This window comes from Rhinoderma darwinii, chromosome 13 (genome assembly GCF_050947455.1).
Source record: "Rhinoderma darwinii isolate aRhiDar2 chromosome 13, aRhiDar2.hap1, whole genome shotgun sequence".
Lineage (NCBI taxonomy): Eukaryota > Metazoa > Chordata > Amphibia > Anura > Rhinodermatidae > Rhinoderma > Rhinoderma darwinii.
The window spans coordinates 44,955,708-44,982,844 of NC_134699.1; the positions used below are offsets into that span (position 1 = coordinate 44,955,708).

The window sequence follows — 27,137 nt, forward strand, 5'->3', positions numbered from 1 at the left end:
TGTGAGGCCCCCGTCAGGCCTAGCTCTCTTGCACAGGCCTCATGGTACGGGACCATAGCCGCCATACCAAGCACCCCCAGCACCACCATTCCTGTCTCCGCTGGCATCTGTGGGGCGGCCTCACTCCTCAACTCCTACTCCGCAATCACGGCAGGAGGAGCATCATGGCGGCCAGAAGCCGGGTGAGCACTGCGCCTCAACACACTGAGGGAATAACTGGGTGGCGGCCATGGTTGGGGGAGGTGGGGACCACACACCCCCACTGATACTGGGGAAGATAGAGGGCTGCGGCCCATTTGCCTATTAGCGGCAGCGGTAGGTGCAACCCCCACGGTGCGAGAGCTCATAGGAGCTTGGCTGGAACTCAGGCTAGCAGGGGGGCTGGATACACTCTGCGGCCTACCTCTTGTAGCCACAGTTGGCTGATCAACGGCCGGTGTGGTAACACTCTCATCGTGTCTGGCTATCAGGTTCTCCAGCCAGGTGGTCCATTCTGATGCCACCCGCTGAGCTACCTGGCGCAGCAAATCGACAGACATGGCGGACAGAGAAAAGTAAGAAGAAGAAGCAGGGCCCAAGAACTCCTCACAACAGCAGAAGTGCGTACCTCCCACTGGAGCAGACGGTAAGAGGGTGTTATGCCCTTAAACCCTGCTTATGTCTTCTACAATGCCCACCATTTTAAGCAAGAGCCAATCCAGCTCATGTGCATTCTCCAATTTATTAACCCCTCCTCTTCATCTCTCCCTATGCGGTTCTGTGCCTACAATGTACCCTTGTGCTTGGTAGTATGTCATGGGTGTAATAATATGGTGATAATTTACCTGCATATTTAGCAAAACCACATAATATAATACTGTTTGCAAATGCTATATTATTGACTTTTTTTTCCGCAATTTAATTGACCACTGTTATATACATACTTTTTTTATTTATACAGCCTGATCATTACAACAATCATGTCTATTTGTAGATACCCAGATATGTGCAATAGACAATGATGGCTTTTCCTTATTAAGTATTATTTAATAAGGTCCAGGTTAAACAGTCAATAAGCAATGCTGCATTTAGATTACATACCAGCAAATTAGAGCAAATAATACTTGATAGAGTTGTGCTACACTACCCAAGGCATGCTGGCTTCACAAATATAAAAATAAAGCCTGGATCAGTGCCCTAAAGGAGTTGTCTGAGATTTGAATAGCGCTCTGGTTCAATAACAGACACTGCCTTTGGCCAGGAGTGGCGCTGTGTCTGTCAAAAAAGCAGACCCCTTTTCTCTAAACTCAGATCATCCCTTTAAGATAAATTTAAGAGCTTGTTGTTAAATAAAAGTTATTGCATTTACACACATTTCATTGTCTTGCAGCATAATGATAATTGGTGCCTAACATGTATTGTCCTCTTAAGGACAATAAAAAAGTAGTTATATACTGTATTTTGCAGATGCATGTGATATCACTTTTTCTTATTTAACTCTAAATGTATAGATTCTCAGTCCCGAGCTAAAACAGAGACAGTAAATTATCGATTAACCTCTTTTTTTTATTAAAAGCCTATTAAAGACCATAAGAATGTTTGCCAAGTTTCAGTCGATGGTGCTCATATTGATTTGCATATGTTGTCCTCACAGTATATTAGTCTCTTGGACTATCCGGGTATGTTCACACGTCTTAACAAATTATGTCTGAAATTACGGAGCTGTTTTCAGGCGAAAACAGCTCCTGAATTTCAGAAGTTTTTGCAAGTACTCGCGTTTTTCGCAGCGTCCATTACGGACGTAATTGGAGCTGTTTTTCAATGGAGTCAATGAAAAACGGCTCCAAAAACGTCCAAAGAAGTGACATGCACTTCTTTGACGCGGACGTCTTTTTACGCGCCGTCTTTTGACAGTGACGCGTAAAATTACACCTCGTCTGAACAGAACATCGTAAAACCCATTGCAAGCAATTGGCAGATGTTTGCAGGCGTAGTGGAGCCCTCTTTTCAGGCGTAATTCGAGGTGTAAAACGCCCAAATTACGTCTGAAAATAGGCCGTGTGAACATACCCTTAGGGTCAAAGAGAACAGATGCATCTTTGGTTTTAGATATGTTTATTGGTGGATAGTAAAATCTATTTCTGCATATTTTCTGAAAGGATGGTGGTAGTGGTGAAGAATGTTGTTGAAGACATCTCTCTTCATCCCCTACACGTTGACTCTGGTAACTATGTAACATTAAATGTGATGAACGCTGGGCCTCTTTTAGCTCCAGTCCCTTCTGTCTCTTCCCATGGGCCTCCAGGATCGTGACAACAAGCAGAGCAGTGCAATGGACCTTCGCTTAACTGAGTCACCTCTGTACACGCTACTTCTAATGTGCTGACTCCCACATGGGCTGCAGGGACCACATGGATCTTGTTGGCTGACCTTTGGTGCAATAACAGGCAACGAAATATCTTGCGAAATCCTTTCCGAAAGTGTTTTGAGACTAAAGCGTAGACCACTGGATTTACACAAGAGTTGGCATAGGACACCAAGTGTGAGAGAATACGTAGGGCATATGTGAAGTTATTAAGGGGAAAGTATCCAAACCACACACAAAGAATTACAAGATGGTGGGGAAGCCAACACAAGCAGAACAAGACAGCAACAATAATAATCATACGAGTCACTCTCCTCTTGGCCCTCTTTGATTCAGACATATCTTCAATTGGGTCTACAGAAGTCCAGAGATATCGTATAGTGCGGGCATAGGTCAAGCTGAGAACGAGCACAGGTATAACATAGCTGAATATAAAGGTACAAAGATCCATAGTCTTACGATGGGAGATTTGCCACACAGGGTGGCAGACAGTAAGGTTAGCCATCTGAAATTCTTGGTAGTAACTAAGATAAGGCCCAGAGAAGATTAATGACAGACTCCAGATGAGGGTGATAGCCATCAGAGCATTCTTGGGAGTACGTAGTTCTCTTGAACGCAATGGGTAGCGTATAGCAAGGTACCTTAAAGGGAAAAAAAAAATGAAAGGATTACACTTTTACCGTAACATTCCATAATGACATTTTAGTGTCTGAAACATAATATAGGTATTAAATCACATAGAAAAAACAGAAGCATATATTCACTATAGAATACCAGAGCAGGGGAACAGAAAGTCAGTCCTTCCTCTGATAACCCCTCCCTCTGAAAAAGAATCAGACACAAAAAATAATACAGACATTCTTACTAAGTGATATGCAATCCAGCCTTGGGTCCTGGACACCATCTTTATCTCTCAACCAGCTGGGACCTTGTAGCGCCCGCGGCCACGGACCGCTGGCATCCCCCTCTTACCAGCGGCAACGACCAGAGGACTGTTTCCCGTCACCGGCGTCCCCCTTCCCAGGGATGCCGGCATGCTGTGCTCGCTGCTTTCTCTCCCTGACTGTCCCATAGGGTGCCAAGCCTTAAAGGGCCAGCACACGCATTAGTAAAATTAACCCCCACCTATCCCTGAGCACACTGGCACTTAAAAGGTGCCTGAGCAATGTCATGTCTTCCCAGTCATGCAAATGGTTCCTTAGCTGTATCCTGTATCCCATATCTGTGTCTGGTGCCCGTGCCGAGTCAAGTGTCTGAGATGACTTCTGTTTTCAAGGTGATTGTCCGACACGACTTCGGTGTTCAAGTCCATTGACTGAGACGACTTCTGTGTTCGAGTCTACATTTCCTGTGTCCCATATCAGAGACAAGTCCCGTTGTCTGGCACAAGCCAGCTCCCGATAATACGGCACCATTTTGCTTCTGATTATCTGGCACAAGCCAGCAACCCAGGTACTCTCTCCCTAGTGACTGTCATTGACATTTTGTTTAAACAGCTGCTACTCCACTATGACAGAGCGGTCCAGTGGCGTGCGCGCCCTGCGGGAGACAGTCTCTGAACCAGGAAGTGAGTGCCGGCGTCTCTCAGGAGGGAGATGCCGCCGAGAACTCGCACGTCCATGGCCATGGCCGTCAGAGGGTAATTCCGAACGACGGTCTGCGGCCATAGACAGACCTCCACACCATAACCTTATACTGTTACTGGATAAAAACCACTATACAAAGACCAATATTACCACTATGTAGTGAACCTGTAGGTGCCAGTTATACACAGGAGCTCTGCAGACGATATAAGTGATTACAGCACATTTATATCTAGTGACTCACAGGTGATGTTTTCTCTTATTAGAGTCGTTTACTTTCCCTTTTTTTCTCCATCCGGCCCAGACCACTGTGACGACTTATTCCAGCCACGACTCGTCTCTGCAGAATTTGACACACAGACATGTTGGTTTCTCGCTTTTCAAGCATCATCCCCACAATACCACATCCTCTAAACAAACTCGATATCCACAGTGCCCCAGATGGTAATAAGGATCCCCCAGTGCTCAACACAATAAAAGTGCCCCATCAGTAACCATGCCCCATTTGTGCCCCCACATCAGTAATGTCCCCTTTGTGCCCCCTGTAGATAGTGCCACACAGAGCCCCCTGTAGTGTAGATAGCGCCATACACAGCCCCCGTATATATAGTGCCACACAGCCCCCCTTACTAGATAGTACCACACAGCCCCTCTTGTATATAGTGCCACACAGCCCTCTCCTGTATATCGAGTGCCACCCCCCCTTTGTATACCGTGCCACACACCCCCCTTGTATATATAGCCACGCAGCCCCCCTTCTATATAGTGCCATACAGCCCCCCTTGTATATACAGCCACACTGCCCCTCTTGTATATAGAGCCACACAGACCTTCCTTGTATCTAGAGCCATGCAGCCCCCCCCTTGTATAGAGTGCCACACAGCCCCCCTTTGTATATAGAGCCACGCAGCCCCCCCTTGTATATAGTGCCACACCCCCTTGTATGTAGTGGCACACAGAACCCCCCTTGTATATAGAGCCACACAGCGCCCCTCCCTTGTATATAGTGCCACAATTCCCTCCCCTTGTATATAGTGCCACACAACCACACCTTGTATATAGTGCCAAACAGCCTCCCCCTCCTTATATATATAGTGCTACACAGCCCCCTCCTTGTATATAGTGCCACACAGAACCCTCCATTGCATATAGTGCTACACAGCTCTCTTCCCTTGTATATACTGCCACAGAACCCCCCCCATTGTATATAGTGCCACACAGAACCCCCCCTCCCTTGTATATAGTGCTACACAGCACCCCTCTTGTATATCGTGCCACACAGCTCTCCCTTGTATATAGGGCTACACAGCACCCCCCTTGTATATAGTGCCACACAGCTCCCCCTTGTATATAGTGCTACACAGCTCCCCCTTGTATATAGTGATACATAGTCCCCCACCAAAAATGTTTTTACTTACCTTGCCCTGTTCCCGCCACGGACGGAGCGATGCCCTACCTCCGGGCGGGACGCATGCGCAGACCAGCGTGATGCAGTGACGTCATCACGCTGGCCTGCAGCCTATAATATTCATTTGTATCTGTGTACCAGGATAATCAGATCATATTTAGATTGCTGCTCACTTATTGAAGTTTACCTTTACTTATTAAATTGTCTGTTTTATGCAAGTTAAAAACCACTTGTAGAATTATAAGCGTAAGGGCAGGGGACTCAAGCACGCGGCCCGCGGGCTGCATGCGGCCCCTGGGGCTGTCATCTGCGGCCCGCGAGACACAGAGCCGCTAGTGCAGGCTCTGCTCTGGGACTCTGTGTAATTCCCTGACATCGCTGTGCATATATGGACAGTGTTGTCAGAGTCTTCCCCAGAGCGTAGTCCCGGGCAGAGCGCTAGTATCGGCTCTGCTCCGGAACCCTGTAGAATTCTCTGACATCTCTGTCCATATAAGGCCAGCAATATCTTGCTGGCCATTAAAGCAGCTGATTGACATTGCATGCTGTTATTTAGTTTATGATCTACAAGTACACCCAGATCCTTCTCAACAAGTAACTCCCCCAGTGTAGCTCCCCCTAGGACATATGATGCATGCAGGTTGTTGATACCCAGATGCATAACTTTACATTTATCTACAGTAAACCTCATTTCCCTCGTGGATGCCCAAATACTTAGTGTGTCCAAATCCGCTTGCAATTTACGAACATCTTCCATAGACTGAACTATATTACATAGCTTGGTGTCATCTGCAAAAATAGAAATAGTGCTATTAATCCCATCCTCTATATCATTAATAAATAAGTTAAATAATAGAGATCCCAGCACTGAACCCTGGGGTACACCACTTATAACCGGGCACCATTCAGAGTAGGAATCATTGACCACAACTCTCTGGATACGGTCCTTGAGCCAAATTTCAATCCAATTGCAAACTATACTTTCTAAACCTACAGACCTTAATTTACCCATTAGACGTCTATGAGGGACTTTGTCAAATGCCTTTGCAAAGTCCAAAAACACTACATCCACAGCGGCCCCTCTGTCTAGGCTTCTGCTCACCTCTTCATATAAACAAATCAGGTTAGTTTGACAACTTCTGTCCTAGTAAAACCGTGCTGGCTGTCACTTATAATACTATTTTTTTGTCACATACTCCTCAATAGCCCCTCAAACATTTTCCCCACGATGGATGTTAAGCTTACTGGTCTATAATTACCCGAGGAAGATCTAGAGCCCTTTCTGAAAATAGGCACCACATTTGCCCTGCGCCAGTCCCTTGGCACTATACTAGTCACTAGAGAATGAATATTATGAATAGGGGCACAGAAATAAGTAAACTAAGTTCTTTAAGAACTCTAGGGTGTAACCCATCTGGTCCCGGGGCCTTGTGCACATTTAATTTATTTAACTTAGCTTGGATCATGTCTACATTCATCCAATTCAATGTAATAGTTGATGCATTAACAGCACTGGAATCGGCTACATCAGCTGCTCTTTCTTCTGTTGTATATACAGAGCTAAAGAACCCATTTAGTAACTCTGCCTTCTCTTGATCCTCTGTGATTCAACTTATTTATTAATGATATAGAGGATGGGATTAATAGCACTATTTCTATTTTTGCAGATGACACCAAGATATGTAGTATTGTTCAGTCTATGGAAGATGTTCGTAAATTGCATGTTGAGGTTTAATGTAGACAAATATAAAGTTATGCATCCGGGTACCAACAACCTGCATGCATCATATGTCCTAGGTGGAGCTACACTGGGGGAGTCACTTGTTGAGAAGGATCTGGGTGTACTTGTAAATCATAAACTAAATAACAGCATGCAATGTCAATCAGCTGCTTCAAAGGCCAGCAAGATATTGTCGTGTATTAAAAGAGGAATGGACTCGCGGGACAGGGATGTAATATTACCACTTTACAAAGCATTAGTGAGGCCTCAGCTAGAATATGCAGTTCAGTTCTGGGCTCCAGTTCATAGAAAGGATGCCCTGGAGTTAGAAAAAAATACAAAGAAGAGCAACGAAGCTAATAAGGGGCATGGAGAATCTAAGTTATGAGGAGAGATTAAAAGAATTAAACCTATTTAGCCTTGAAAAAAGACGACTAAGGACATGATTCATTTATATAAATATATGAATGGCACATACAAAAAATATGGTGAAATCCTGTTCCATGTAAAACCCCCTCAAAAACAAGGGGCACTCCCTCCTTCTTTACTGTGAGAACTGTGAATCTATGGAATAGTCACCGCAGGGGCTGTCACAGCAGGGACAGTAGATGGCTTTAAAAAAGCTTAGACAATTTCCTAGAACAAAAAAATATAAGCTTCTATGTGCAGACATTTTTCCCTTCCCTTTCCCATTCCTTGGTTGAACTTGATGGACATATGTCTTTTTTCAACCGTACTAACTATGTTACTATATATATATATATATATATATATATATATATATATATATATATATATATATATACACTACCGTTCAAAAGTTTAGGGTCACTTAGAAATTTCCTTATTCTTCAAAGAAATGCACAGTTTTTTTTCAATGAAGATGACATTAAAATAATCAGAAATATACTCTATACATTCTTAATGTGCTAAATGACTATTCTAGCTGCAAACGTCTGGTTTTTAATGCAATATCTACATAGGTGTATAGAGGCCCATTTCCAGCAACCATCACTCCAGTGTTCTAATGGTACATTGTGTTTGCTAACTGTGTTAGAAGGCTAATGGATGATTAGAAAACACTTGAAAACCCTTGTGTAATTATGTTAGCACCGCTGTAAACAGTTTTGCTGTTTAGAGGAGCTATAAAACTGACCTTCCTTTGAACTAGTTGAGAATCTGGAGCATTACATTTGTGGGTTCGATTAAACTCTTAAAATGGCTAGAAAAAGAGAGCTTTCATGTGAAACTCGACAGTCTATTCTTGTTCTTAGAAATGAAGGCTATTCCATGCGAGAAATTTGCCAAGAAACTGAAGATTTCCTACAACGGTGTGTACTAGTCCCTTCAGAGGACAGCACAAACAGGCTCTAACCAGAGTAGAAAGAGAAGTGGGAGGCCCCGCTGCACAACTGAGCAAAAAGACAAGTACATTAGAGTCTCTAGTTTGAGAAATAGACGCCTCACAGGTCTTCAACTGGCAGCTTCATTAAATAGTACCCGCAAAATGCCAGTGTCAACGTCTACAGTGAAGAGGCGACTCCGGGATGCTGGCCTTCAGAGCAGAGTGGCAAAGGAAAAGCCATATCTGAGACTGGCTAATAAAAGGAAAAGATTAATATGGGCAAAAGCACACAGACATTGGACAGAGGAAGATTGAAAAAAAAGTGTTATGGACAGACGAATCGAAGTTTGAGGTGTTTGGATCACACAGAAGAACATTTGTGAGACGCAGAACAACTGAAAAGATGCTGGAAGAGTGCCTGACGCCATCTGTCAAGCATGGTGGAGGTAATGTGATGGTCTGGGGTTGCTTTGGTGCTGGTAAAGTGGGAGATTTGTACAAGGTAAAAGGGATTTTGAATAAGGAAGGCTATCACTCCATTTTGCAACGCCATGCCATACCCTGTGGACAGCGCTTGATTGGAGCCAATTTCATCCTACAACAGGACAATGACCCAAAGCACACCTCCAAATTAGGCAAGAACTATTTAGGGAAGAAGCAGGCAGCTGGTATTCTATCTGTAATGGAGTGGCCAGCGCAGTCACCAGATCTCAACCCCATAGAGCTGTTGTGGGAGCAGCTTGACCGTATGGTACGCAAGAAGTGCCCATCAAGCCAATCCAACTTGTGGGAGGGGCTTCTGGAAGCATGGGGTGAAATTTCTCCCGATTACCTCAGCAAATTAACAGCTAGAATGCCAAAGGTCTGCAATGCTGTAATTGCTGCAAATGGAGCATTCCAAGACCAAAGCAAAGTTTGAAGGAGAAAATTATTATTTGAAATAAAAATCAATATTTCTAACCTTGTCAATGTCTTGACTATATTTTCTAGTCATTTTGCACCTCATTTGATAAATATAAGTGTGAGTTTTCATGGAAAACACAAAATTATCTGGGTGGGGTGACCCCAAACTTTTGAACGGTAGTGTATATATATATAAAAGCTTAAGTTAATTTACAATTAGCGAAAATGGGGCCAATTACACAAAATTTATCAAAAAAAGGGCACATCCTTGGTGCATTTTCTTGCTTCCCTTAGCTATGGCTCTTTTTCTAGACACTTTCAAAACTTTCGAGGTAGGTATTAAACTGTCTAAAACACATGATATATTTGGTTTACTATGTAGCTATATCTCTACATTCTAGGCTTAATTCATGAATATTTCCTGCATTAATACATAGGTGAATGATATTTGTTAACTGCAATATGCACATATTATGTTACATATGGACGCTCTGCCTGACCTTTTCTTAGACGTTTAGCTTGAGATTATCTGTCAGCTTTTGAACATTTTCGTATGAAAAATCTGGATTGCCTTTACCTGCTGTCTGATAACCTATAAAGCTATAAAACACATTTAAGTTCACTTTCATACGGCAGTATTTTGGTCAGTATTTTTTTTGCATCAGTATTCGGAAGCCAAAACCAGGAGTGGAACCTACACAGAGAAGAAGTATAATGTAAAAATGTGTATATCTTGTGTGTTATAGACCCACTTTTGGTTTTGGATTACAAATACTGATATAAAATACTGACCCAAATACGCCCATTTAAAAATGGGCTAATTCTGGCGGTCCGACCAATAATCAGTGGTTTGACACATAATTGGTGCATCTATGGTTACAAATTGATCAGTTATGACTAATACAATGCAGACAATTATCGGGAAATCACTGAACATTGCTATGTTTGTGTAAATAATATATCTGTACACCACAGTTACCTCTAAACTGCATTCTCTGGAAATGGCAGAGTTAAAAATTCTACAACAGCTGCTATCGGGCTCATTCACCTCATTAGAATATTGTTTTATTTCCAGCCTGCGTAATTTATGCTGGGGCTTTGCGCCGACATATTGCGCACGAGATCTTAACGCTGACTCGCATTCTATATGTTAGCCATGTTTGTTAGTACATGGGAGAGAAAGCTCATTTGGATTTCTGCCATAACAGCAAAAATCCAATAAAGTAAACATTTTTGCAAACGTGAAATCGCGATCCTATAGGCTAAAATTGCATGTGACATTGCATTGTAATTTAGTAAGCATACATGATAATCACATGCCTAAAACATGGTAAAGCCCTCTCCTTAAGGGAGCGCTGCTCTGCATATATGTTCTTTATGGATAAAACATTCATGAACATTCATCTGATCATGAACAATTATTTTGGTCTATGACTACCTTACCCTATCTCTTATGATAACTTAAGATTTACATTAGGCAACTTGTCCCCTTAATGAGCAGTCATCATAATTTCCCTAAGCCCGGAGCTACACAGAATTTTGATAGCAAGTTTTTAACATTTTAACCGTTGAATGACAGATGCAGTCCACAAGAGGGCACTGAGTTGCATGCAATTCAATGTATTATTCTAGACTCTAAGTGTGCGCTCTGGAAAGGATAGAGTTAAACATTTCTAAAGCTGCTGACAGGTACAGTTCCTATTGGTCTTATTCGCCTCACAAGAATCTTGCATTAACTCTGTCCTTTCAAGGGCACAATGCTTAGAAGAACACTGTCTGTACCCAAAATGGGAATATCTCACTACAAAAATCGCCAGGTCTAACTGAGCAATGTGCGATTATATTCAGTACCGAATGCTCATTTAATACATTATTTATACAAGGTGCTTCAAATCTATAATCTCAAGATGTTCTTACCTGTCCAGGGACACAGTGGTCAGTGTAAAGCTGGAGGCATACATGGTGAGGTATATGAAAAAGTGCACAGCTTTGCACATAAATGGGCCAAATACCCAACTGTCCAGGGTATAAATAGTGGCTTGAAAGGGGACACAGAATATAATAAAGCAAAGGTCTGCAACACCTAAGTTTAAAATGAAGAGATTGGTGGTGTTATTTATCTTGCCATTCCTTAACAGGACTGCCAGAACCAGGCTGTTACCCACTGTGCCCACTAGGAAAATGAGTGAGTATAATACAGGGATGAGCACTGACTCAGGATGATAGCTGTCTGTAGATGACATTTGGATGGAGACATTCATCTTCACTGTCTGCTTTGTACCACTAGAGTATCCGCATTACAGCTTCCACCTGATCAATAAATCCCGTCAGTCCTTTTGTTGTAATCAGTAAAATGTGAGCGTTGGTTAACGGATCAATACTGTATTCTGCTACAGTCAATAATGTATATTCTTCTTCAATACAAGTCGCAAACTCACAGTACAGTATTCTTAGTGATGAGCAGCAAAGTCCACCTGGTTAGTCTCATGGATGGCGTGATAGATCTGCCACCAAGCTAAGTGAATCAGTCTACTGTCATACAGCCAGAGACCGTGCTATGCGACATCTGACGAAACGTTCTTAGTCAATAACAAGAACTAAACAAATATCCAAGTTAAATGTTGATTCATCCAAAAACTGTAATATATTGTTCTTTGGTCCAATTACAGGACTTCTAGTTTATTCCCGATCCTGTAGAAGTTGTACTACTTGGATTTCCTGGAACCCTACAATAGGCATTGAAGGAGCTGCTGGTGCATTATCTGGCCTCTTGTAGGAATGATTTTCCCGTTCTGTTCTTGTTAATGTCTGACTGTTCACCTCCCATGGTGTAAGTTTTACAAGTTCACTATAAAAAATGTAAGCACTGGCAGTGAGCTCTTCATGGGTAATCGAGACAAATAAGCAGAGACAGGATGAGGAACTTCTGTAGCTTGAATCCCCCTCCTTGTATGCAGCCTTGTGATGTGTATGTGTCGTGAATAGTTCTGAGAATAAATAGATCAGAAGCATCCCGTTTCCACGGAGATAAAAAGGTACAAAAAATTGTGATGTGTCCATAGTAACTAAACCCCCTGATCTATTCATTAGGCAGACGTCACCGGTGGGCAGGGGAAGTGTATCATGTCTGTAGGACTACTAGATTTACAAATTTAAGAGAAGTGGCTAGCAGATGTAGCCTGACCTGCCTATCAACACTGGAATAGTTACTGCTTGGGGTATTCCGTTTCATCCCTATAAGTAAATTGCTTACAAAATAATAGTATTGTCTCATTCTGAAAAAGCATTTTTTTCTTTTTTGATACATATGAACTTCCTTACCAAGGCAAAAGAAGGAGAAAACTCGCACAGACTTAAAAGGGGGCTAGGGAGTTTCAGCAACAAGTGTAGAAAATATAAAAGTTTATAAAATATCTTTGTAAGTTATGACTATGTCCATATGCCTGATCCATGGACGTGTTGTGCCGGGGCATAGCTGGGACATGTGTGATGGGTGCAAGGGGGAGGCAATAAGCCACTCTGTCCTGGCCAGGGTAATTAGATACAGGGCAGGGGCAGGAAACTGGAATTGTATTTCGGGCGAAGGAAAGTCTTGCTATAACACTAGCTGCGGTTCATGAGGTCAACAATTGGGGACTGCAGTGAAAAACATACCATATTGCAAATTGCTCTTGAGTAAAATTTGCTACGGGGAAAAGTGTTGTCATTTAGTATTTAACTGGGATTTCTAGATATTTTAAAAAATAAACAAACAAAAAAAGCACTCCAAAAAAATAGAATATCCATGTACGTATAGTCAGATTGTGCTTTGTTTCCCCGGCTGCTGCTGTCCACATCCCATACCGCTGCAGTGTTTACTGTGCTAATATTGTCCATAGAGGCCAAACGCTCCCTGCTGTGGTAATGTCACCCAGAGTCCCGGGACATGTTGTGCCTATACGTAGGCATGCCCCACTTTTAAATGTTAAACAGTATTGAAGCTTTTATCACTTTTATCATTTTGGGTATAATAAACTAATTATCCTTTTTGCTAAACCCTGTGTCAATATTACCCCCATGTGTATGCGCTTATTATAAAAGCCTACATGAGGGATAAGACCATGGGAAGACAATATATTTCCATGATACCACAGTTTCCAGAAGAATCACATGCGATACAGGATTAAATTGAAAATGAAAATATTCATATAATAAATAGGATTTATTAAAGTCAATATGCAAAAACAGACAAATTAGATTTAAAAAAAAAAAACACTTAAAAACAACCAAATGCTACGTATTAAAAAAAATCCTTTGACTGCAAACCATAAGTTGTCACCTCCTGGACCAACGCTCACATATTAGACCATGATAGTGCATATAAAACACTTATGTGCAAAAAAAATTATAGTGATAAAAAAAAAACAATGAGACCAATTCCTGTACAAATACAACAATAAATATATATATATATATATATATATATATATATATATAAAAAATAAAAAAAATTATATATATATATATATATATATATATATTCGGCTAGGTATAACATAAGAAGTGTCAATATAAAGTGAATATGTAAAATATATAGCTAGAGTCACCAATACAAGTATTTCTAAGGCCGGAATGGTCCCTACATTCCCCACAAGTATCACCACAGCTGAGGAAGTTACGTCCGTGGTGATACGTGGCTTGATGGACCGGTGACTTTTTTCAACTTTATTAACTACGTAACTATGTATGTGGCTACATGGCTTCCATGTAAATATTTACACATTAAGTTATGGATACTAATATATTTTTGAATTGGGTGCTGAAAGTTCATTTGACACTAGGTGGATGAAAAAGTTCAGCATACCCTGTTCCCAGTGTTTTGGTTTTTTTTGTTGTTATTTTTTTCAAATTGATTTTCATTGGGAAAAATGTAAGCCACGAAAACCACGTGTAAAAACTGATCATGGATTTTACATGTGGTACAGTGATGGAGCTTTACATAGGCGCAGTACTAAGATACAGTAGGAGTAATAGAATGAAAGGTTAACACCAACAGATGTATCCAGGACACAGGAGGCTATATAGCACCTCTATGTATAAAAGCATGTGTTTACCAGCAGACGTTAATAATGAAGTATATTATTCTCCACATGAATACAGAAGAGGTGAGGTGGCTTCGTGCCTTGCGGATGAGATGTGATTAGTGAGTTAATATGAAGCAATTTCAGCAGCTGGTTGTACAAGGGATTGAAATGACTCCAGCCTAGAACAAGGATAATACCGGCCAGGAGGACACGGAGCTTGTTATACAAATTAGCTGCCATGTGAATAAAATATTTTTTTGTGTCTGAAGATGTGACCTGGTGTTGCCTCAAGTCAGGTTACTGTGTTGTACTAGATATGTGCCTTGTTTCTGCCAGTGGTCATTATAAATAACATTAGATGAACGATGGCTGTGCTAAACCGGCCACCAAATTTTGCCCTGTATGAAATTAACTCTTTACACAAATGAGCATTTCCAAATCCAACTCCCAACAGATGCATTAAGAAATGGGGCAGAAAGGATAGACTTCTTTCAACTTCAGATTGTTCAACAAAGTCTTCTCTGATTGACAACAACCATTAGTGAAAATGGGCATGCTCCATTGTTATGTATGGGAAATTTGACTATTGGCCAACACTTTTTAGAGGTATGTATACATGTAAAGACCCTTCACCTGACTTCAGAGGACCGAAGGATCTAAAGTAGTCTCCAACTGTGAGAAACTACAAATGACAGCATGAAGCTATCAGGGCATGCTGAAAGTTGTAGTTTGCCAAGAGTTGGAGACCACTGCTCTAATGTCTGTAGCCGGATTAAGACCTCTTTTACGGATAGCATTATTAAATATATGTAGAAATGGAGACCATTACCCCTTTCCATCTCGGTCACTGAACCAAGTCAAATAAAACTGGGACCCCACTAATCGCCAGAATGGAGGACTGGGTTCCTCCCAGTCGAAAAACAGTGGCTAGGAGGAGTTTGAATAGAGCGGTGGCCAGGCATGTGCCTTGTCGCTTCAGCGTATATGGCAAAGTGCTGAGCTTTTTCAGTCAGTGCCATAGACTCAGAATAGAGAGACATGTCCATCTGCCGCTCCTTTCAAATTGCATTTGCAAAGCCCCCGACGGACCAAAACAGTGGAAACCCCCCAAAAGTGACCCCATTTTGGAAACTAAAGCCTATAAGAAATTTATTGAGGGGTATAGTGAGAATTTAGACCACACATTTTTATTTCTGAATTTAGTGGAATTAGGCCGTGAAAATGAATATCAACATTTATTACACTAAAATGTTGAATTTTTCAATTTCAACAAGGGATAAAGGAGAAAATCACCCCAACATTTGTAAAGCAATTTCTCCCAATTACGGAAATACCCCACATGTGGTCGAAAACTGCTGTTTGGACACACGTCAGGGCTCAGAAAGGTAAGAGTTCTAATTGGCATGCAGATCTTGCCGGATTGGTTTTTCTGCGCCATGTCGCATTTGCAAAACCCTGAGGTACCAGAGTACAGTGGAAGCCCCCAATAAGTGACCCCATTTTGGAAAATACACCCCTCAAGGCATTTATCATTTGCCTGGACATATGACAGAGCTCAGAATTGAAGAGCAACATGCGCATTTGAGGCCTATTTTGGTGATTTTCATAGCATTGGCCCACAATTGCAGGGCTCTGAGGTCAAATAGTAAAACAAACCCCCAAGTAGTGACTCCTAACTTGGAAACTACACCCCGTAGGGCATTTTAAGGGGTGTAGTGAGCATTTTGACCCCACATGTTTTTTCATTGGAAATGAATGCGTAGCGGCTGGTGCAAAGTAATAATTGCAATTTTCCACTGATATACCATTTCAGTGCATATTATGTTGTGATCAGTTTGTGCCACTGAAGACAAATACCTCATAAAATGTTAAGCGGGTTCGCCCGGGTATGGCGATGCCATATATCTGGATTTAAATTGCTGTTTGGGCACACTGTAGGGTTCAGAAGGGAGGGAGCGCCATTTGGGTTTTGGAGCGCAGATTTTGCTTGGCAGTAGTTTTGTTTGTGATTTTGCTGGTATTTCAGTTTATAATGTGGGGCATATGTAATCTGTGGGGGGGTACATCAGGGCATAGCAAGAGGGTATAATAATGGGGTAAATAAATAATAATTCATAGATGTCTGGCCAGTGTCGCACTGATAAATGGTGGCCGATCTTATCCGCTTTTGCAACACTCTTCACATTTTACAAACATAATGGTGGTTTCTCCTGGCTCAAATACCCACAATATCTCTCTCAGACCGGAGCAGGTAAATTGGGTATGTTCCAACAAATACCCTAAATGACATATATAAAGTACAGTTAAGTTTACCGCTGAGGCGGCACTGGTAACAGTCCAATATCATTCAGTATGGACTCTCTCCCAGAAAAATGCAGTGGACAGTCCGCAATACAATGAGGGTGTGGATGGTAATTCTTATCCTTGTAGTCCCACCGAGCTCCGTATCGTCTCTCGACGTTCAAAGAACTCCTGGTAGGAAAAGGATCTTATGTCTCTAATAGATGGAAAACCCTCTGAAAAAAGATTGCTCCACGCCAAGTTTAATCCATACTCACAGAAGTAACAAGAAATAAAGGCTTCAAGGTAAGTAAAAATCCTTACAATTTCTAGGCGGCACGCCAAACACTCTCGCCCGACCCTGGGTTTAGCCCTTCCGGCTTTCTCTGGGGCATGGGTCTAAGTTCAATTTTACTGTGTCGTTTTTTTGATCAGTGGGTTTTTTCTGTGACTTTACGTTTTTCATATATAACCGCTGTCTATTATCTGGCCTACCAATGCCATTACATTTGTTTGGCTCTGTGAATACCAAATATGTGTATATTATTTCATGTTTTGGGACTTCTATTTTGGAAAGTTTATTAATTGTAAAAAATTTGTATTTCTGTGTATTTTTTTACTAATTGTTTTTATTTAATTTAACATAACTTATTTTTTGTACTTAATTTAAAATTTTTTTTCAATTCCCTAGAGGGATTTTTCATTTAGATTTTTTAACTTTAACCCCTTAACGCCCTATGACGTACTATTACATCATGGGCGTTGGCCTGTTAACACAAAATGCAGAACTAACGCTATCACTGCTGCGAGGCCAAAACCTAAGCTGGTCTCCGATCTGGTCGATTAACCCCTTAGATGCAGCGCTCAAAAGCGAGTGCTGCATCCATGGGGTTACGAGCATATCGGAACCCCGCTATACAATCGTGGGGTTGCGATTGCTGCTTTGGTAACTGGAACAACTGCCTAACAATGGCCTCCTGTCTGCCAAATACAGAGGCCTGTTAGGCCCCGCCCAGAGGCGGGTCCTAAAAGGCCTCCGATCGCAAAAAGATCGGTTTGTTACAGCGGACACCCTGCTGTAACAGCAGGGAACACAGCTGGCTCTGCTCCCTGCAATTAACCACTTAGATGCTGCGATCAAAAGCGATCGCAGCATCTTAGTGATTGTAAACAAGCGGCTTCGCCACGATGCGATCAGGGGGCTGCCGATGGTTGCAATGGCCTCCTGGTCTGCCAACTACGGAAACTCATTAGGACCCGCCCCGAGGCGGAGCCTAATAGGCTTGCTATCAGTGAGTGACTGACCACTCTAATGCATTGCACTACGTGGTTGGTGAAATGTATTAGATTGAAGATCAGAGGTGTAGGCCTTCAAGGTCCCCAGTGGGACAAAAAAAAAAAGTTAAAAAGGTTAATAATAATGTTGTACAAAAGTCTAAAAATAAAAGTTTTATAGGTTAAAAAAACAAAAACAGTTTTTTCCTATAAGTGTTTTATTATAAGAAAAAAATGAAAACGTTAGAAAAAAACAACACATATTTGATAGCACCGCGTCCGTAACAACCCAAACTATAAAGCTAACACCGCAAAAACAATTAAAAAAAAGAAACAATACCAGACTAACTTTTTTTTATCACCACCCCTTCCAAAACATAGAATAAAAAGTGATTAAAAAGTCGCATGTACCCCAAAACATTACCAATAAAAATTACAGCCTGTCCCGCAAAAAACAAGTGCCCATCACAGCTTTTTTATTACTGAAAATTAAAATAAAATTATGGCTCTGAGAATATGGTGACACAAAAAGTAAATTAAAAAAAAGTGATTTTAATTTACAGCCCACGGTGAACACTGTAAAAAAAACAAACCAACAACAATAGAAAACATTGTCAGAAATGATGGTTCTTGGTCACCTTGCTTGCCAAAAAATGTAATGAAAATTGATCAAAAAAATCACTAGTACCCCAAAATGGTACCAATGATAACTACAGATTTTCCCGCAAAAAATAAGCCCTCACACTTCTCCGGTGGAGAAAAAATAAAACAGTTCTAGATCTCAGAATATAGTGACGCAAAATGTGCAGTGTCCAAAAGCAGATATGATTGGGCAACGTTTATCAGTGCGACACCGGCCACATATCTGTGAAATATTATTTATTTCCCCCATTATTGTACCCTCTTATTATGCCCTGATGTACTTTGCCCAGCCTATACATGCCCCCACATTATAAACTGAAATACCGGTAAAACACCAAACAGAACTACCACCAAGCAAAATCTGCGCTCCAAATGGCGCTCCCTCCTTTCTGAACCCTACAGTGTGCCCAAATAGCAGTTTACCTCCACAAATAAGGCATCGCCGTACCCTGGAGAACCCACTTTATGAAATATTTGTCTCCGGTGGCACAAACTGGGCACAACATATTGTGCACTAAAATGGCATATCAGCGGAGAATTGCAATTTTCACTTTGCATCATCCGCTACGCATTCATTTCTAATGAAAAAATACCTGTGGGGCAAAATGCTTACTACACCCCTTAAAAGGCTGTGTGTTTGAGACCCCTGTTCTAGACACTTCAGTAGTGAATGCTACAATGTATTGTATGCTGGGAGGAACTCATGAGTCCATATGTGATGCCGGGAGTAACTCATGAGTCCATATGTGATGCTGGGAGTAACTCAGGAGTCCATATGTGATGCTGGGAGTAACTCAGGAGTCCATATGTGATGCCGGGAGTAACTCAGGAGTCCATATGTGATGCCGGGAGTAACTCATGAGTCCATATGTGATGCCGGGAGTAACTCAGAAGTCCATATGTGATGCCGGGAGTAACTCAGGAGTCCATATGTGATGCCGGGAGTAACTCAGGAGTCCATATGTGATGCCGGGAGTAACTCAGGAGTCCATATGTGATGCCGGGAGTAACTCAGGAGTCCATATGTGATGCCGGGAGTAACTCAGGAGTCCATATGTGATGCCGGGAGTAACTCAGGAGTCCTTATGTGATGCCGGGAGTAACTCAGGAGTCCATATGTGATGCCGGGACTAACTCAGGAGTCCATATGTGATGCCGGGAGTAACTCAGGAGTCCATACAGTGGCATAGCTATAGGGGTCGCAGCGGTCGCAGTTGCCATACAGCAGGCTTGTTCAATTAATTTTCTGTGCCGTGAAGCCGGCACTTCCTGGTTACATGGTCCATAGTATATCATGTGACCACGGGACACGTCTTCAAGTCAGTGCAGTGGAAGAGCCGGTGCCGAGGACTCCAGGTGAGCTGTACTGTATTGTAATGTGTTGTGTTGTAATGTAATGCAATGTATTGTGTTTTCTTGTAATGTATTGTGTTGTATTGTGCTGTTTGCGGTGAAGAGGGGGGCCCATTAAATTACAGCCCACCCCCTCTTCTCTCCACCGCAAACTGCACAATACAACACAATACATTACACACTGTGGGTCGCGTCCCCCTGGGGGTTCGTGTGAAGACCTCTGGGGGGGGGGGTCGCGAGTCACTCACTGAGGTCCCGGTTCCATTCAATGCTGGAACAAGGAGCTGACGTCTCCTTGATCCAGCATTCCCTGTGCCCTGAGCGGCTCGACGCAGACAGGCGGGATGTAGCGACATCATCACGCCTGTCTGCGCCGAGTCACAAATAGCACACTCTGGAGGCGAAGGATCCTCCACCTGACGTGGGAACGGGGATAGGTAAGTAATTATGCTATTTTTCTATTATACACATATGGGGCATTATACTGTATCGGGGCTGATATTGCGGGGGGGGAGGGCATTATACTGCATGGGGGCTGATAAGATGGGGGGGCATTATACTGCATGGGGGAATTATACTGTATGGGGGGGCATTATACTGCATGGGGGCTGATATGTGGGCATTATACTGTATGGGTGGCTGATATGGGGGGGCATTATACTGCATGGGGGCTGATATGGCATGGGAGGCTGATTAGATGGGGGCATTATACTGCATGGGGGCTATGGGGGAATTATACTGTATGGGGGGCATTATACTGTATGGGGGCTGGTATGGGGGGCATTATACTGTATGGGGGCATTATACTGTATGGGGAGCTGATATGGGGGCATTATACTGTATGGGGAGCTGATATGGGGGGCATTATACTGTATGGGGAGCTGATATGGAGGGGCATTATACTGTATGGGAAGCTCATATGGGGGGCATTATACTGTATGGCGAGCTCATACGGGGTGCATTGTACTGTATGGGGAGCTGATATGGGGCATTTTACTGTATGGGGAGCTGATATGGGGGCATTATACTGTATGGGGAGCTGATATGGGGGGCATTATACTGTATGGGGGACTGATATGGGTGGCATTTTACTGTATGGGGAGCTGATATGGGGGCATTATACTGTATGGGGAGCTGACATGGGGGCATTATACTGCATGGGGGCTGATATGGGGGCATTATACTGTATGGGGAGCTGATATGGGGGCATTATACTGTATGGGGAGCTCATATGGGGGGCATTATACTGTATGGGGAGCTGATATAGGGGCATTATACTGTATGGGGAGCTGATATGGGGGGCATTATACTGTATGGGGAGCTGATATGGGGGGCATTATACTGTATGGGGAGCTGATATGGGGGGCATTATACTGTATGGGGGCATTATACTGTATGGGGGCTGATATGGGGGAATTATACTGTATGGGGAGCTGATATGGGGGGCATTATACTGTATGGGGAGCTGATATGGGGGGCATTATACTGTATGGGGAGCTGATATGGGGGCATTATACTGTATGGGGAGCTGATATGGGGGCATTATACTGTATGGGGGGCTGATATGCGGGCATTATATTATATGGGGGCATTATACTGTATGGAGAGCTGATATGGGTGGCATTTTACTGTATGGCTGATATGGCATGGGAGGCTGATTAGATGGGGGCATTATACTGCATGGGGGCTGATATGGGGGAATTATACTGTATGGGGGGCATTATACTGTATGGGGGCTGGTATGGGGGGGCATTATACTGTATGGGGGCTTATATGGGGGGCATTATACTGTATGGGGAGCTGATATGGGGGCATTATACTGTATGGGGAGCTGATATGGGGGCATTATACTGTATGGGGGCTGATATGGGGGCATTATACTGCATGGGGGCTGATATGGGGGCATTATACTGTATGCGGGGCTGATATGCGGGCATTATATTATATGGGGGCATTATACTGTATGGAGAGCTGATATGGGTGGCATTTTACTGTATGGCTGATATGGCATGGGAGGCTGATTAGATGGGGGCATTATACTGCATGGGGGCTGATATGGGGGAATTATACTGTATTGGGGGCATTATACTGTATGGGGGCTGGTATGGGGGGCATTATACTGTATGGGGGCTTATATGGGGGGCATTATACTGTATGGGGAGCTGATATGGGGGCATTATACTGTATGGGGAGCTGATATGGGGGGCATTATACTGTATGGGGAGCTGATATGGGGGCATTATACTGTATGGGGAGCTCATATGGGGGGCATTATACTGTATGGGGAGCTCATATGGGGGGCATTATACTGTATGGGGAGCTCATATGGGGGGCATTATACTGTATGGGGAGCTCATATGGGGGGCATTATACTGTATGGGGAGCTCATATGGGGGGCATTATACTGTATGGGGAGCTCATATGGGGGGCATTATACTGTATGGGGAGCTCATATGGGGTGCATTATACTGTATGGGGAGCTCATATGGGGGTCATTATACTGTATGGGGAGCTCATATGGGGTGCATTGTACTGTATGGGGAGCTGATATGGGGGCATTTTACTGTATGGGGAGCTGATATGGGGGCATTTTACTGTATGGGGAGCTGATATGGGGGCATTATACTGTATGGGGAGCTGATATGGGGGGCATTATACTGTATGGGGGACTGATATGGGTGGCATTTTACTGTATGGGGAGCTGATATGGGTGCATTATACTGTATGGGGAGCTGATATGGGGGCATTATACTGTATGGGGAGCTCATATGGGGGGCATTATACTGTATGGGGAGCTGATATGGGGGCATTATACTGTATGGGGAGCTGATATGGGGGCATTATACTGTATGGGGGCTGATATGGGGGCATTATACTGTATGGGGAGCTGATATGGGGGGCATTATACTGTATGGGGAGCTGATATGGTGGGCATTATACTGTATGGGGAGCTGATATGGGGGCATTATACTGTATGGGGAGCTGATATGGGGGCATTATACTGTATGGGGAGCTGATATGGGGGCATTATACTGTATGCGGGGCTGATATGCGGGCATTATATTGTATGGGGGCTGATATGGGGGCATTATACTGTATGGGGAGCTGATATGGGTGGCATTTTACTGTATGGCTGATATGGCATGGGAGGCTGATTAGATGGGGGCATTATACTGCATGGGGGCTGATATGCGGTAATTATACTGTATGGGGGGCATTATACTGTATGGGGGCTGGTATGGGGGGCATTATCATGTATGGGGGCTTATATGGGGGGCATTATACTGTATAGGGAGCTGATATGGGGGCATTATACTGTATGGGGAGCTGATATGGAGGGGCATTATACTGTATGGGGAGCTGATATGGGGGGCATTATACTGTATGGGGAGCTGATATGGGGGCATTATACTGTATGGGGAGCTGATATGGGGGCATTATACTGTATGGGGAGCTGATATGGGGGCATTATACTGTCTGGGGAGCTGATATGGGGGCATTATACTGCATGGGGGCATTCTACTGTATGGGGAGCTGATATGGGGGCATTATACTGCATGGGGGCTGATATGGGGGCATTATACTGTATGCGGGGCTGATATGCGGGCATTATATTGTATGGGGGCTGATATGGGGGGTATTATACTGTATGGGGAGCTGATATGGGTGGCATTTTACTGTATGGCTGATATGGCATGGGAGGCTGATTAGATGGGGGCATTATACTGCATGGCGGCTGATATGCGGGAATTATACTGTATGGGGGGCATTATACTGTATGGGGGCTGGTATGGGGGGGCATTATACTGTATGGGGGCTTATATGGGGGGCATTATACTGTATGGGGAGCTGATATGGGGGCATTATACTGTATGGGGAGCTGATATGGGGGGCATTATACTGTATGGGGGGCATTATACTGTATGGGGAGCTGATATGGAGGGGCATTATACTGTATGGGGAGCTGATATGGGGGGCATTATACTGTATGGGGAGCTGATATGGGGGCATTATACTGTATGGGGAGCTGATATGGGGGCATTATACTGTATGGGGAGCTCATATGGGGGGCATTATACTGTATTGGGAGCTGATATGGGGGCATTATACTGTATGGGGAGCTGATATGGGGGCATTATACTGTATGGGGAGCTGATATGGGGGCATTATACTATATGGGGGCATCATACTGTATGGGGGGCTGATATGGGGGGCATTATACTGTATGGGGAGCTGATATGGGGGGCATTATACTGTATGGGGAGCTGATATGGGGGCATTATACAGTATGGGGAGCTGATATGGGGGCATTATACTGTATGGGGAGCTGATATGGGGGCATTATACTGCATGGGGGCTGATACGGGGGCATTATACTGTATGCGGGGCTGATATGCGGGCATTATATTGTATGGGGGCTGATATGGGGGCATTATACTGTATGGGGAGCTGATATGGGGGGCATTATACTGTATGGGGAGCTGATATGGGTGGCATTTTACTGTATAGCTGATATGGCATGGGAGGCTGATTAGATGGGGGCATTATACTGCATGGGGGCTGATATGGGGGAATTATACTGTATGGGGGGCATTATACTGTATGGGGGCTGGTATGGGGGGGCATTATACTGTATGGGGGCTTATATGGGGGCATTATACTGTATGGGGAGCTGATATGGGGGCATTATACTGTATGGGGAGCTGATATGGGGAGCTGATATGGAGGGGAATTATTCAGTATGGGGAGCTGATATGGGGGGCATTATACTGTATGGGGAGCTGATATGGGGGCTGATATGGGGGATTATACTGTGGGGGCTGATATGGGGAGCATTATACGGTATGGGGCAGTTATGGGGTGCATTATACTGCATTATACTGTATGGGGAGCTGATATGGGGGGCATTATACTGTATGGGGAGCTGATATGGGGGCATTATACTGTATAGGGAGCTGATATGGGGGCATTATACTGTATAGGGAGCTGATATGGGGGCATTATACTGTATAGGGAGCTGATATGGGGGAATTATACTGTATAGGGAGCTGATATGGGGGCATTATACTGTATGGGGGCTGATATGGGGGCATTATACTGTATGGGGAGCTGATATGGGGGGCATTATACTGTATGGGGAGCTGATATGGGGACATTATACTGTATGGGGAGCTGATATGGGGGGCATTATACTGTATGGGGGCTGGTATGGGGGGGCATTATACTGTATGGGGGCTGATATGGCATGGGAGGCTGATTAGATGGGGGCATTATACTGCATGGGGGCTGATATGGGGGAATTATACTGTATGGGGGGGCATTATACTGTATGGGTACTTATATGGGGGGCATTATACTGTATGGGGAGCTGATATGGGGGCATTATACTGTATGGGGAGCTGATATGGGGGGCATTATACTGTGGGGAGCTGATATGGGGGCATTATACTGTATGGGGAGCTGATATGGGGGGCATTATACTGTGGGGAGCTGATATGGGGGGCATTATACTGTATGGGGAGCTGATATGGAGGGGCATTATACTGTATGGGGAGCTGATATGGGGGCATTATACTGTATGGGGAGTTGATATGGGGGCATTATACTGTATGGGGGCTGATATGGGGGCATTATACTGTATGGGGAGCTGATATGGGGGGCATTATACTGTATCGGGGCATTATACTGTATGGGGAGCGGATATGGGGGGCATTATACTGCATGAGGGCTGATATGGGGGCATTATACTGTATGCGGGCATTATATTGTATTGGGAGCTGATATGGGGGCATATACTGTATGGGGAGCTGATATGGGGGGCATATACTGTATGGGGAGCTGATATGGGGGCATATACTGTATGGGGAGCTGATATGGGGGGCACTATACTGTATGGGGGCAGCTATGTGGGACATTATACTGTGGGGGCTGATATGGGGAACATTATACGGTATGGGGCTGTTATGGGTGGCATTATACGTTATGGGGCATTATTCTGTGTGGGGGCAGCTATGGGAGCATTATACTATGGGGGCTGTTGGGCAAGGCGTCTGGGCATAGGCACGCGCAGGGGTCTGATGATGATGGTGGTGTTGGGGAGGGGGGCCCAAACTGAATTCTTGCACCCGGGTCCATGAGCCTTTAGCTACGCCCCTGAGTCCATATGCGATGCCGGGAGTAACTCAGGAGTCTATATGCGATGCCGGAAGTAACTCAGGAGTCCATATGTGATGCCGGAAGTAACTCAGGAGTCCATATGTGATGCTGGGAGTAACTCGCAGGAGCCCATACATTCTAAGCACTTCAGTAGTGAACAGGCCACGATGTATTGGCTGCAGGGAGAAACTCACAGGAGCACATACATTGTAAGCACCAGCACAGGACAGGCTGCCCCCCATACAACCCTCCCTGCATTAGTCCTCCCAGCTCACGAGAGTCCGCGTTTCCGTATACCGGCATGCATTGCGTGTTACGTCTCCTCTGCTCTCGCTGGTTTTGGGACTCCCTCACTGTAGGAAGATGGCAGCGGATCGGCAGTCAGGAGCGGTGATGGAGGAGAATAAGGAGAACGAGCGGCCGGGAGCTGGAGGGAAGTCGGCGAAGCTAAAGGACACGCTTGGGCTGGAGAGTATCCTAACACTGGGACGTGAGGCTGCCCGGGGGAGGGGGCGCAGGGGAGCTGAACGCTGACGTGTCAGTGCCAGCCATGGGACAGCGTCCTGTACCCCTCAACGGGCTTCTCCCCGACTAAAGCCTCATGGGACTGGGGCGCTCTCGGGAGCCGGCTATCTGCTCTGCAGTGCGGGTGACTCACAGCGGCCATACCGGTAGTCATTAGTTAGACTGTGCTGGAGACCACCACGTATACAGCGCTTCATATGGAGGGATTCCTACATACACATCTCGTGTGTCTAGGACCTCCTGCCCAGACCAGTGCCATATGATCCCTATCACATAGGAAGTAATGTTGGGGCGCCCATCACCCGGGCCCTTTAAACCAATATGGACGATGTACTGTGGACTTGAGTAGCCTCAGACCTCTCCTGGGGACCACTTACATTTTTTAGTGACTGACCATAAGAACTGTTGTGGACACCAATAAGAAACACATACAGAGCATTGTCCACCTATGTAAGAGGACGATCCGGGGATGCTGTAGGGTGTACTCATTTACTATTGTATGGTGGCCATGTTATCTAGAGCAACAGCCTTTGGTTGAAG

General features: G+C 44.1%; 2 protein-coding genes across 2 annotated transcripts in view; one reads left to right on the forward strand and one right to left on the reverse strand.

Moving 5' to 3' along the window:
* Positions 1–968: 968 nt before the first annotated feature.
* Positions 969–12,254, reverse strand: GALR2 (galanin receptor 2). The gene is made up of 2 exons (XM_075845070.1): positions 11,221–12,254; positions 969–2,985 (listed from the first exon to the last, which is right to left on the reverse strand). The coding sequence occupies exons 1-2, from the start codon at positions 11,562–11,564 to the stop codon at positions 2,208–2,210; spliced, it is 1,122 nt and encodes a 373-aa protein (XP_075701185.1). The 5' UTR covers positions 11,565–12,254; the 3' UTR covers positions 969–2,207.
* A 13,937-nt stretch (positions 12,255–26,191) lies between these two features.
* SRP68 (signal recognition particle 68) overlaps positions 26,192–27,137 on the forward strand; it is a 28,322-nt gene continuing 27,376 nt past the window's right edge. The window contains exon 1 of the mRNA XM_075845312.1: positions 26,192–26,544. Within this exon, the coding sequence (XP_075701427.1) occupies positions 26,436–26,544 (109 nt within the window). The 5' untranslated portion in view covers positions 26,192–26,435. The remainder of the gene's footprint in view (positions 26,545–27,137) is intronic.

Excerpts from the sequence above, each read along its gene's own strand:
- GALR2 (XM_075845070.1), bottom strand. The coding sequence starts at position 11,564 with ATGAATGTCTCCATCCAAATGTCATCTACAGACAGCTATCATCCTGAG. Across the intron at positions 2,986-11,220 it reads ACCACTGTGTCCCTGGACAG|GTACCTTGCTATACGCTACC; the intron begins GTAAGAACATCT and ends TTTCCCTTTAAG.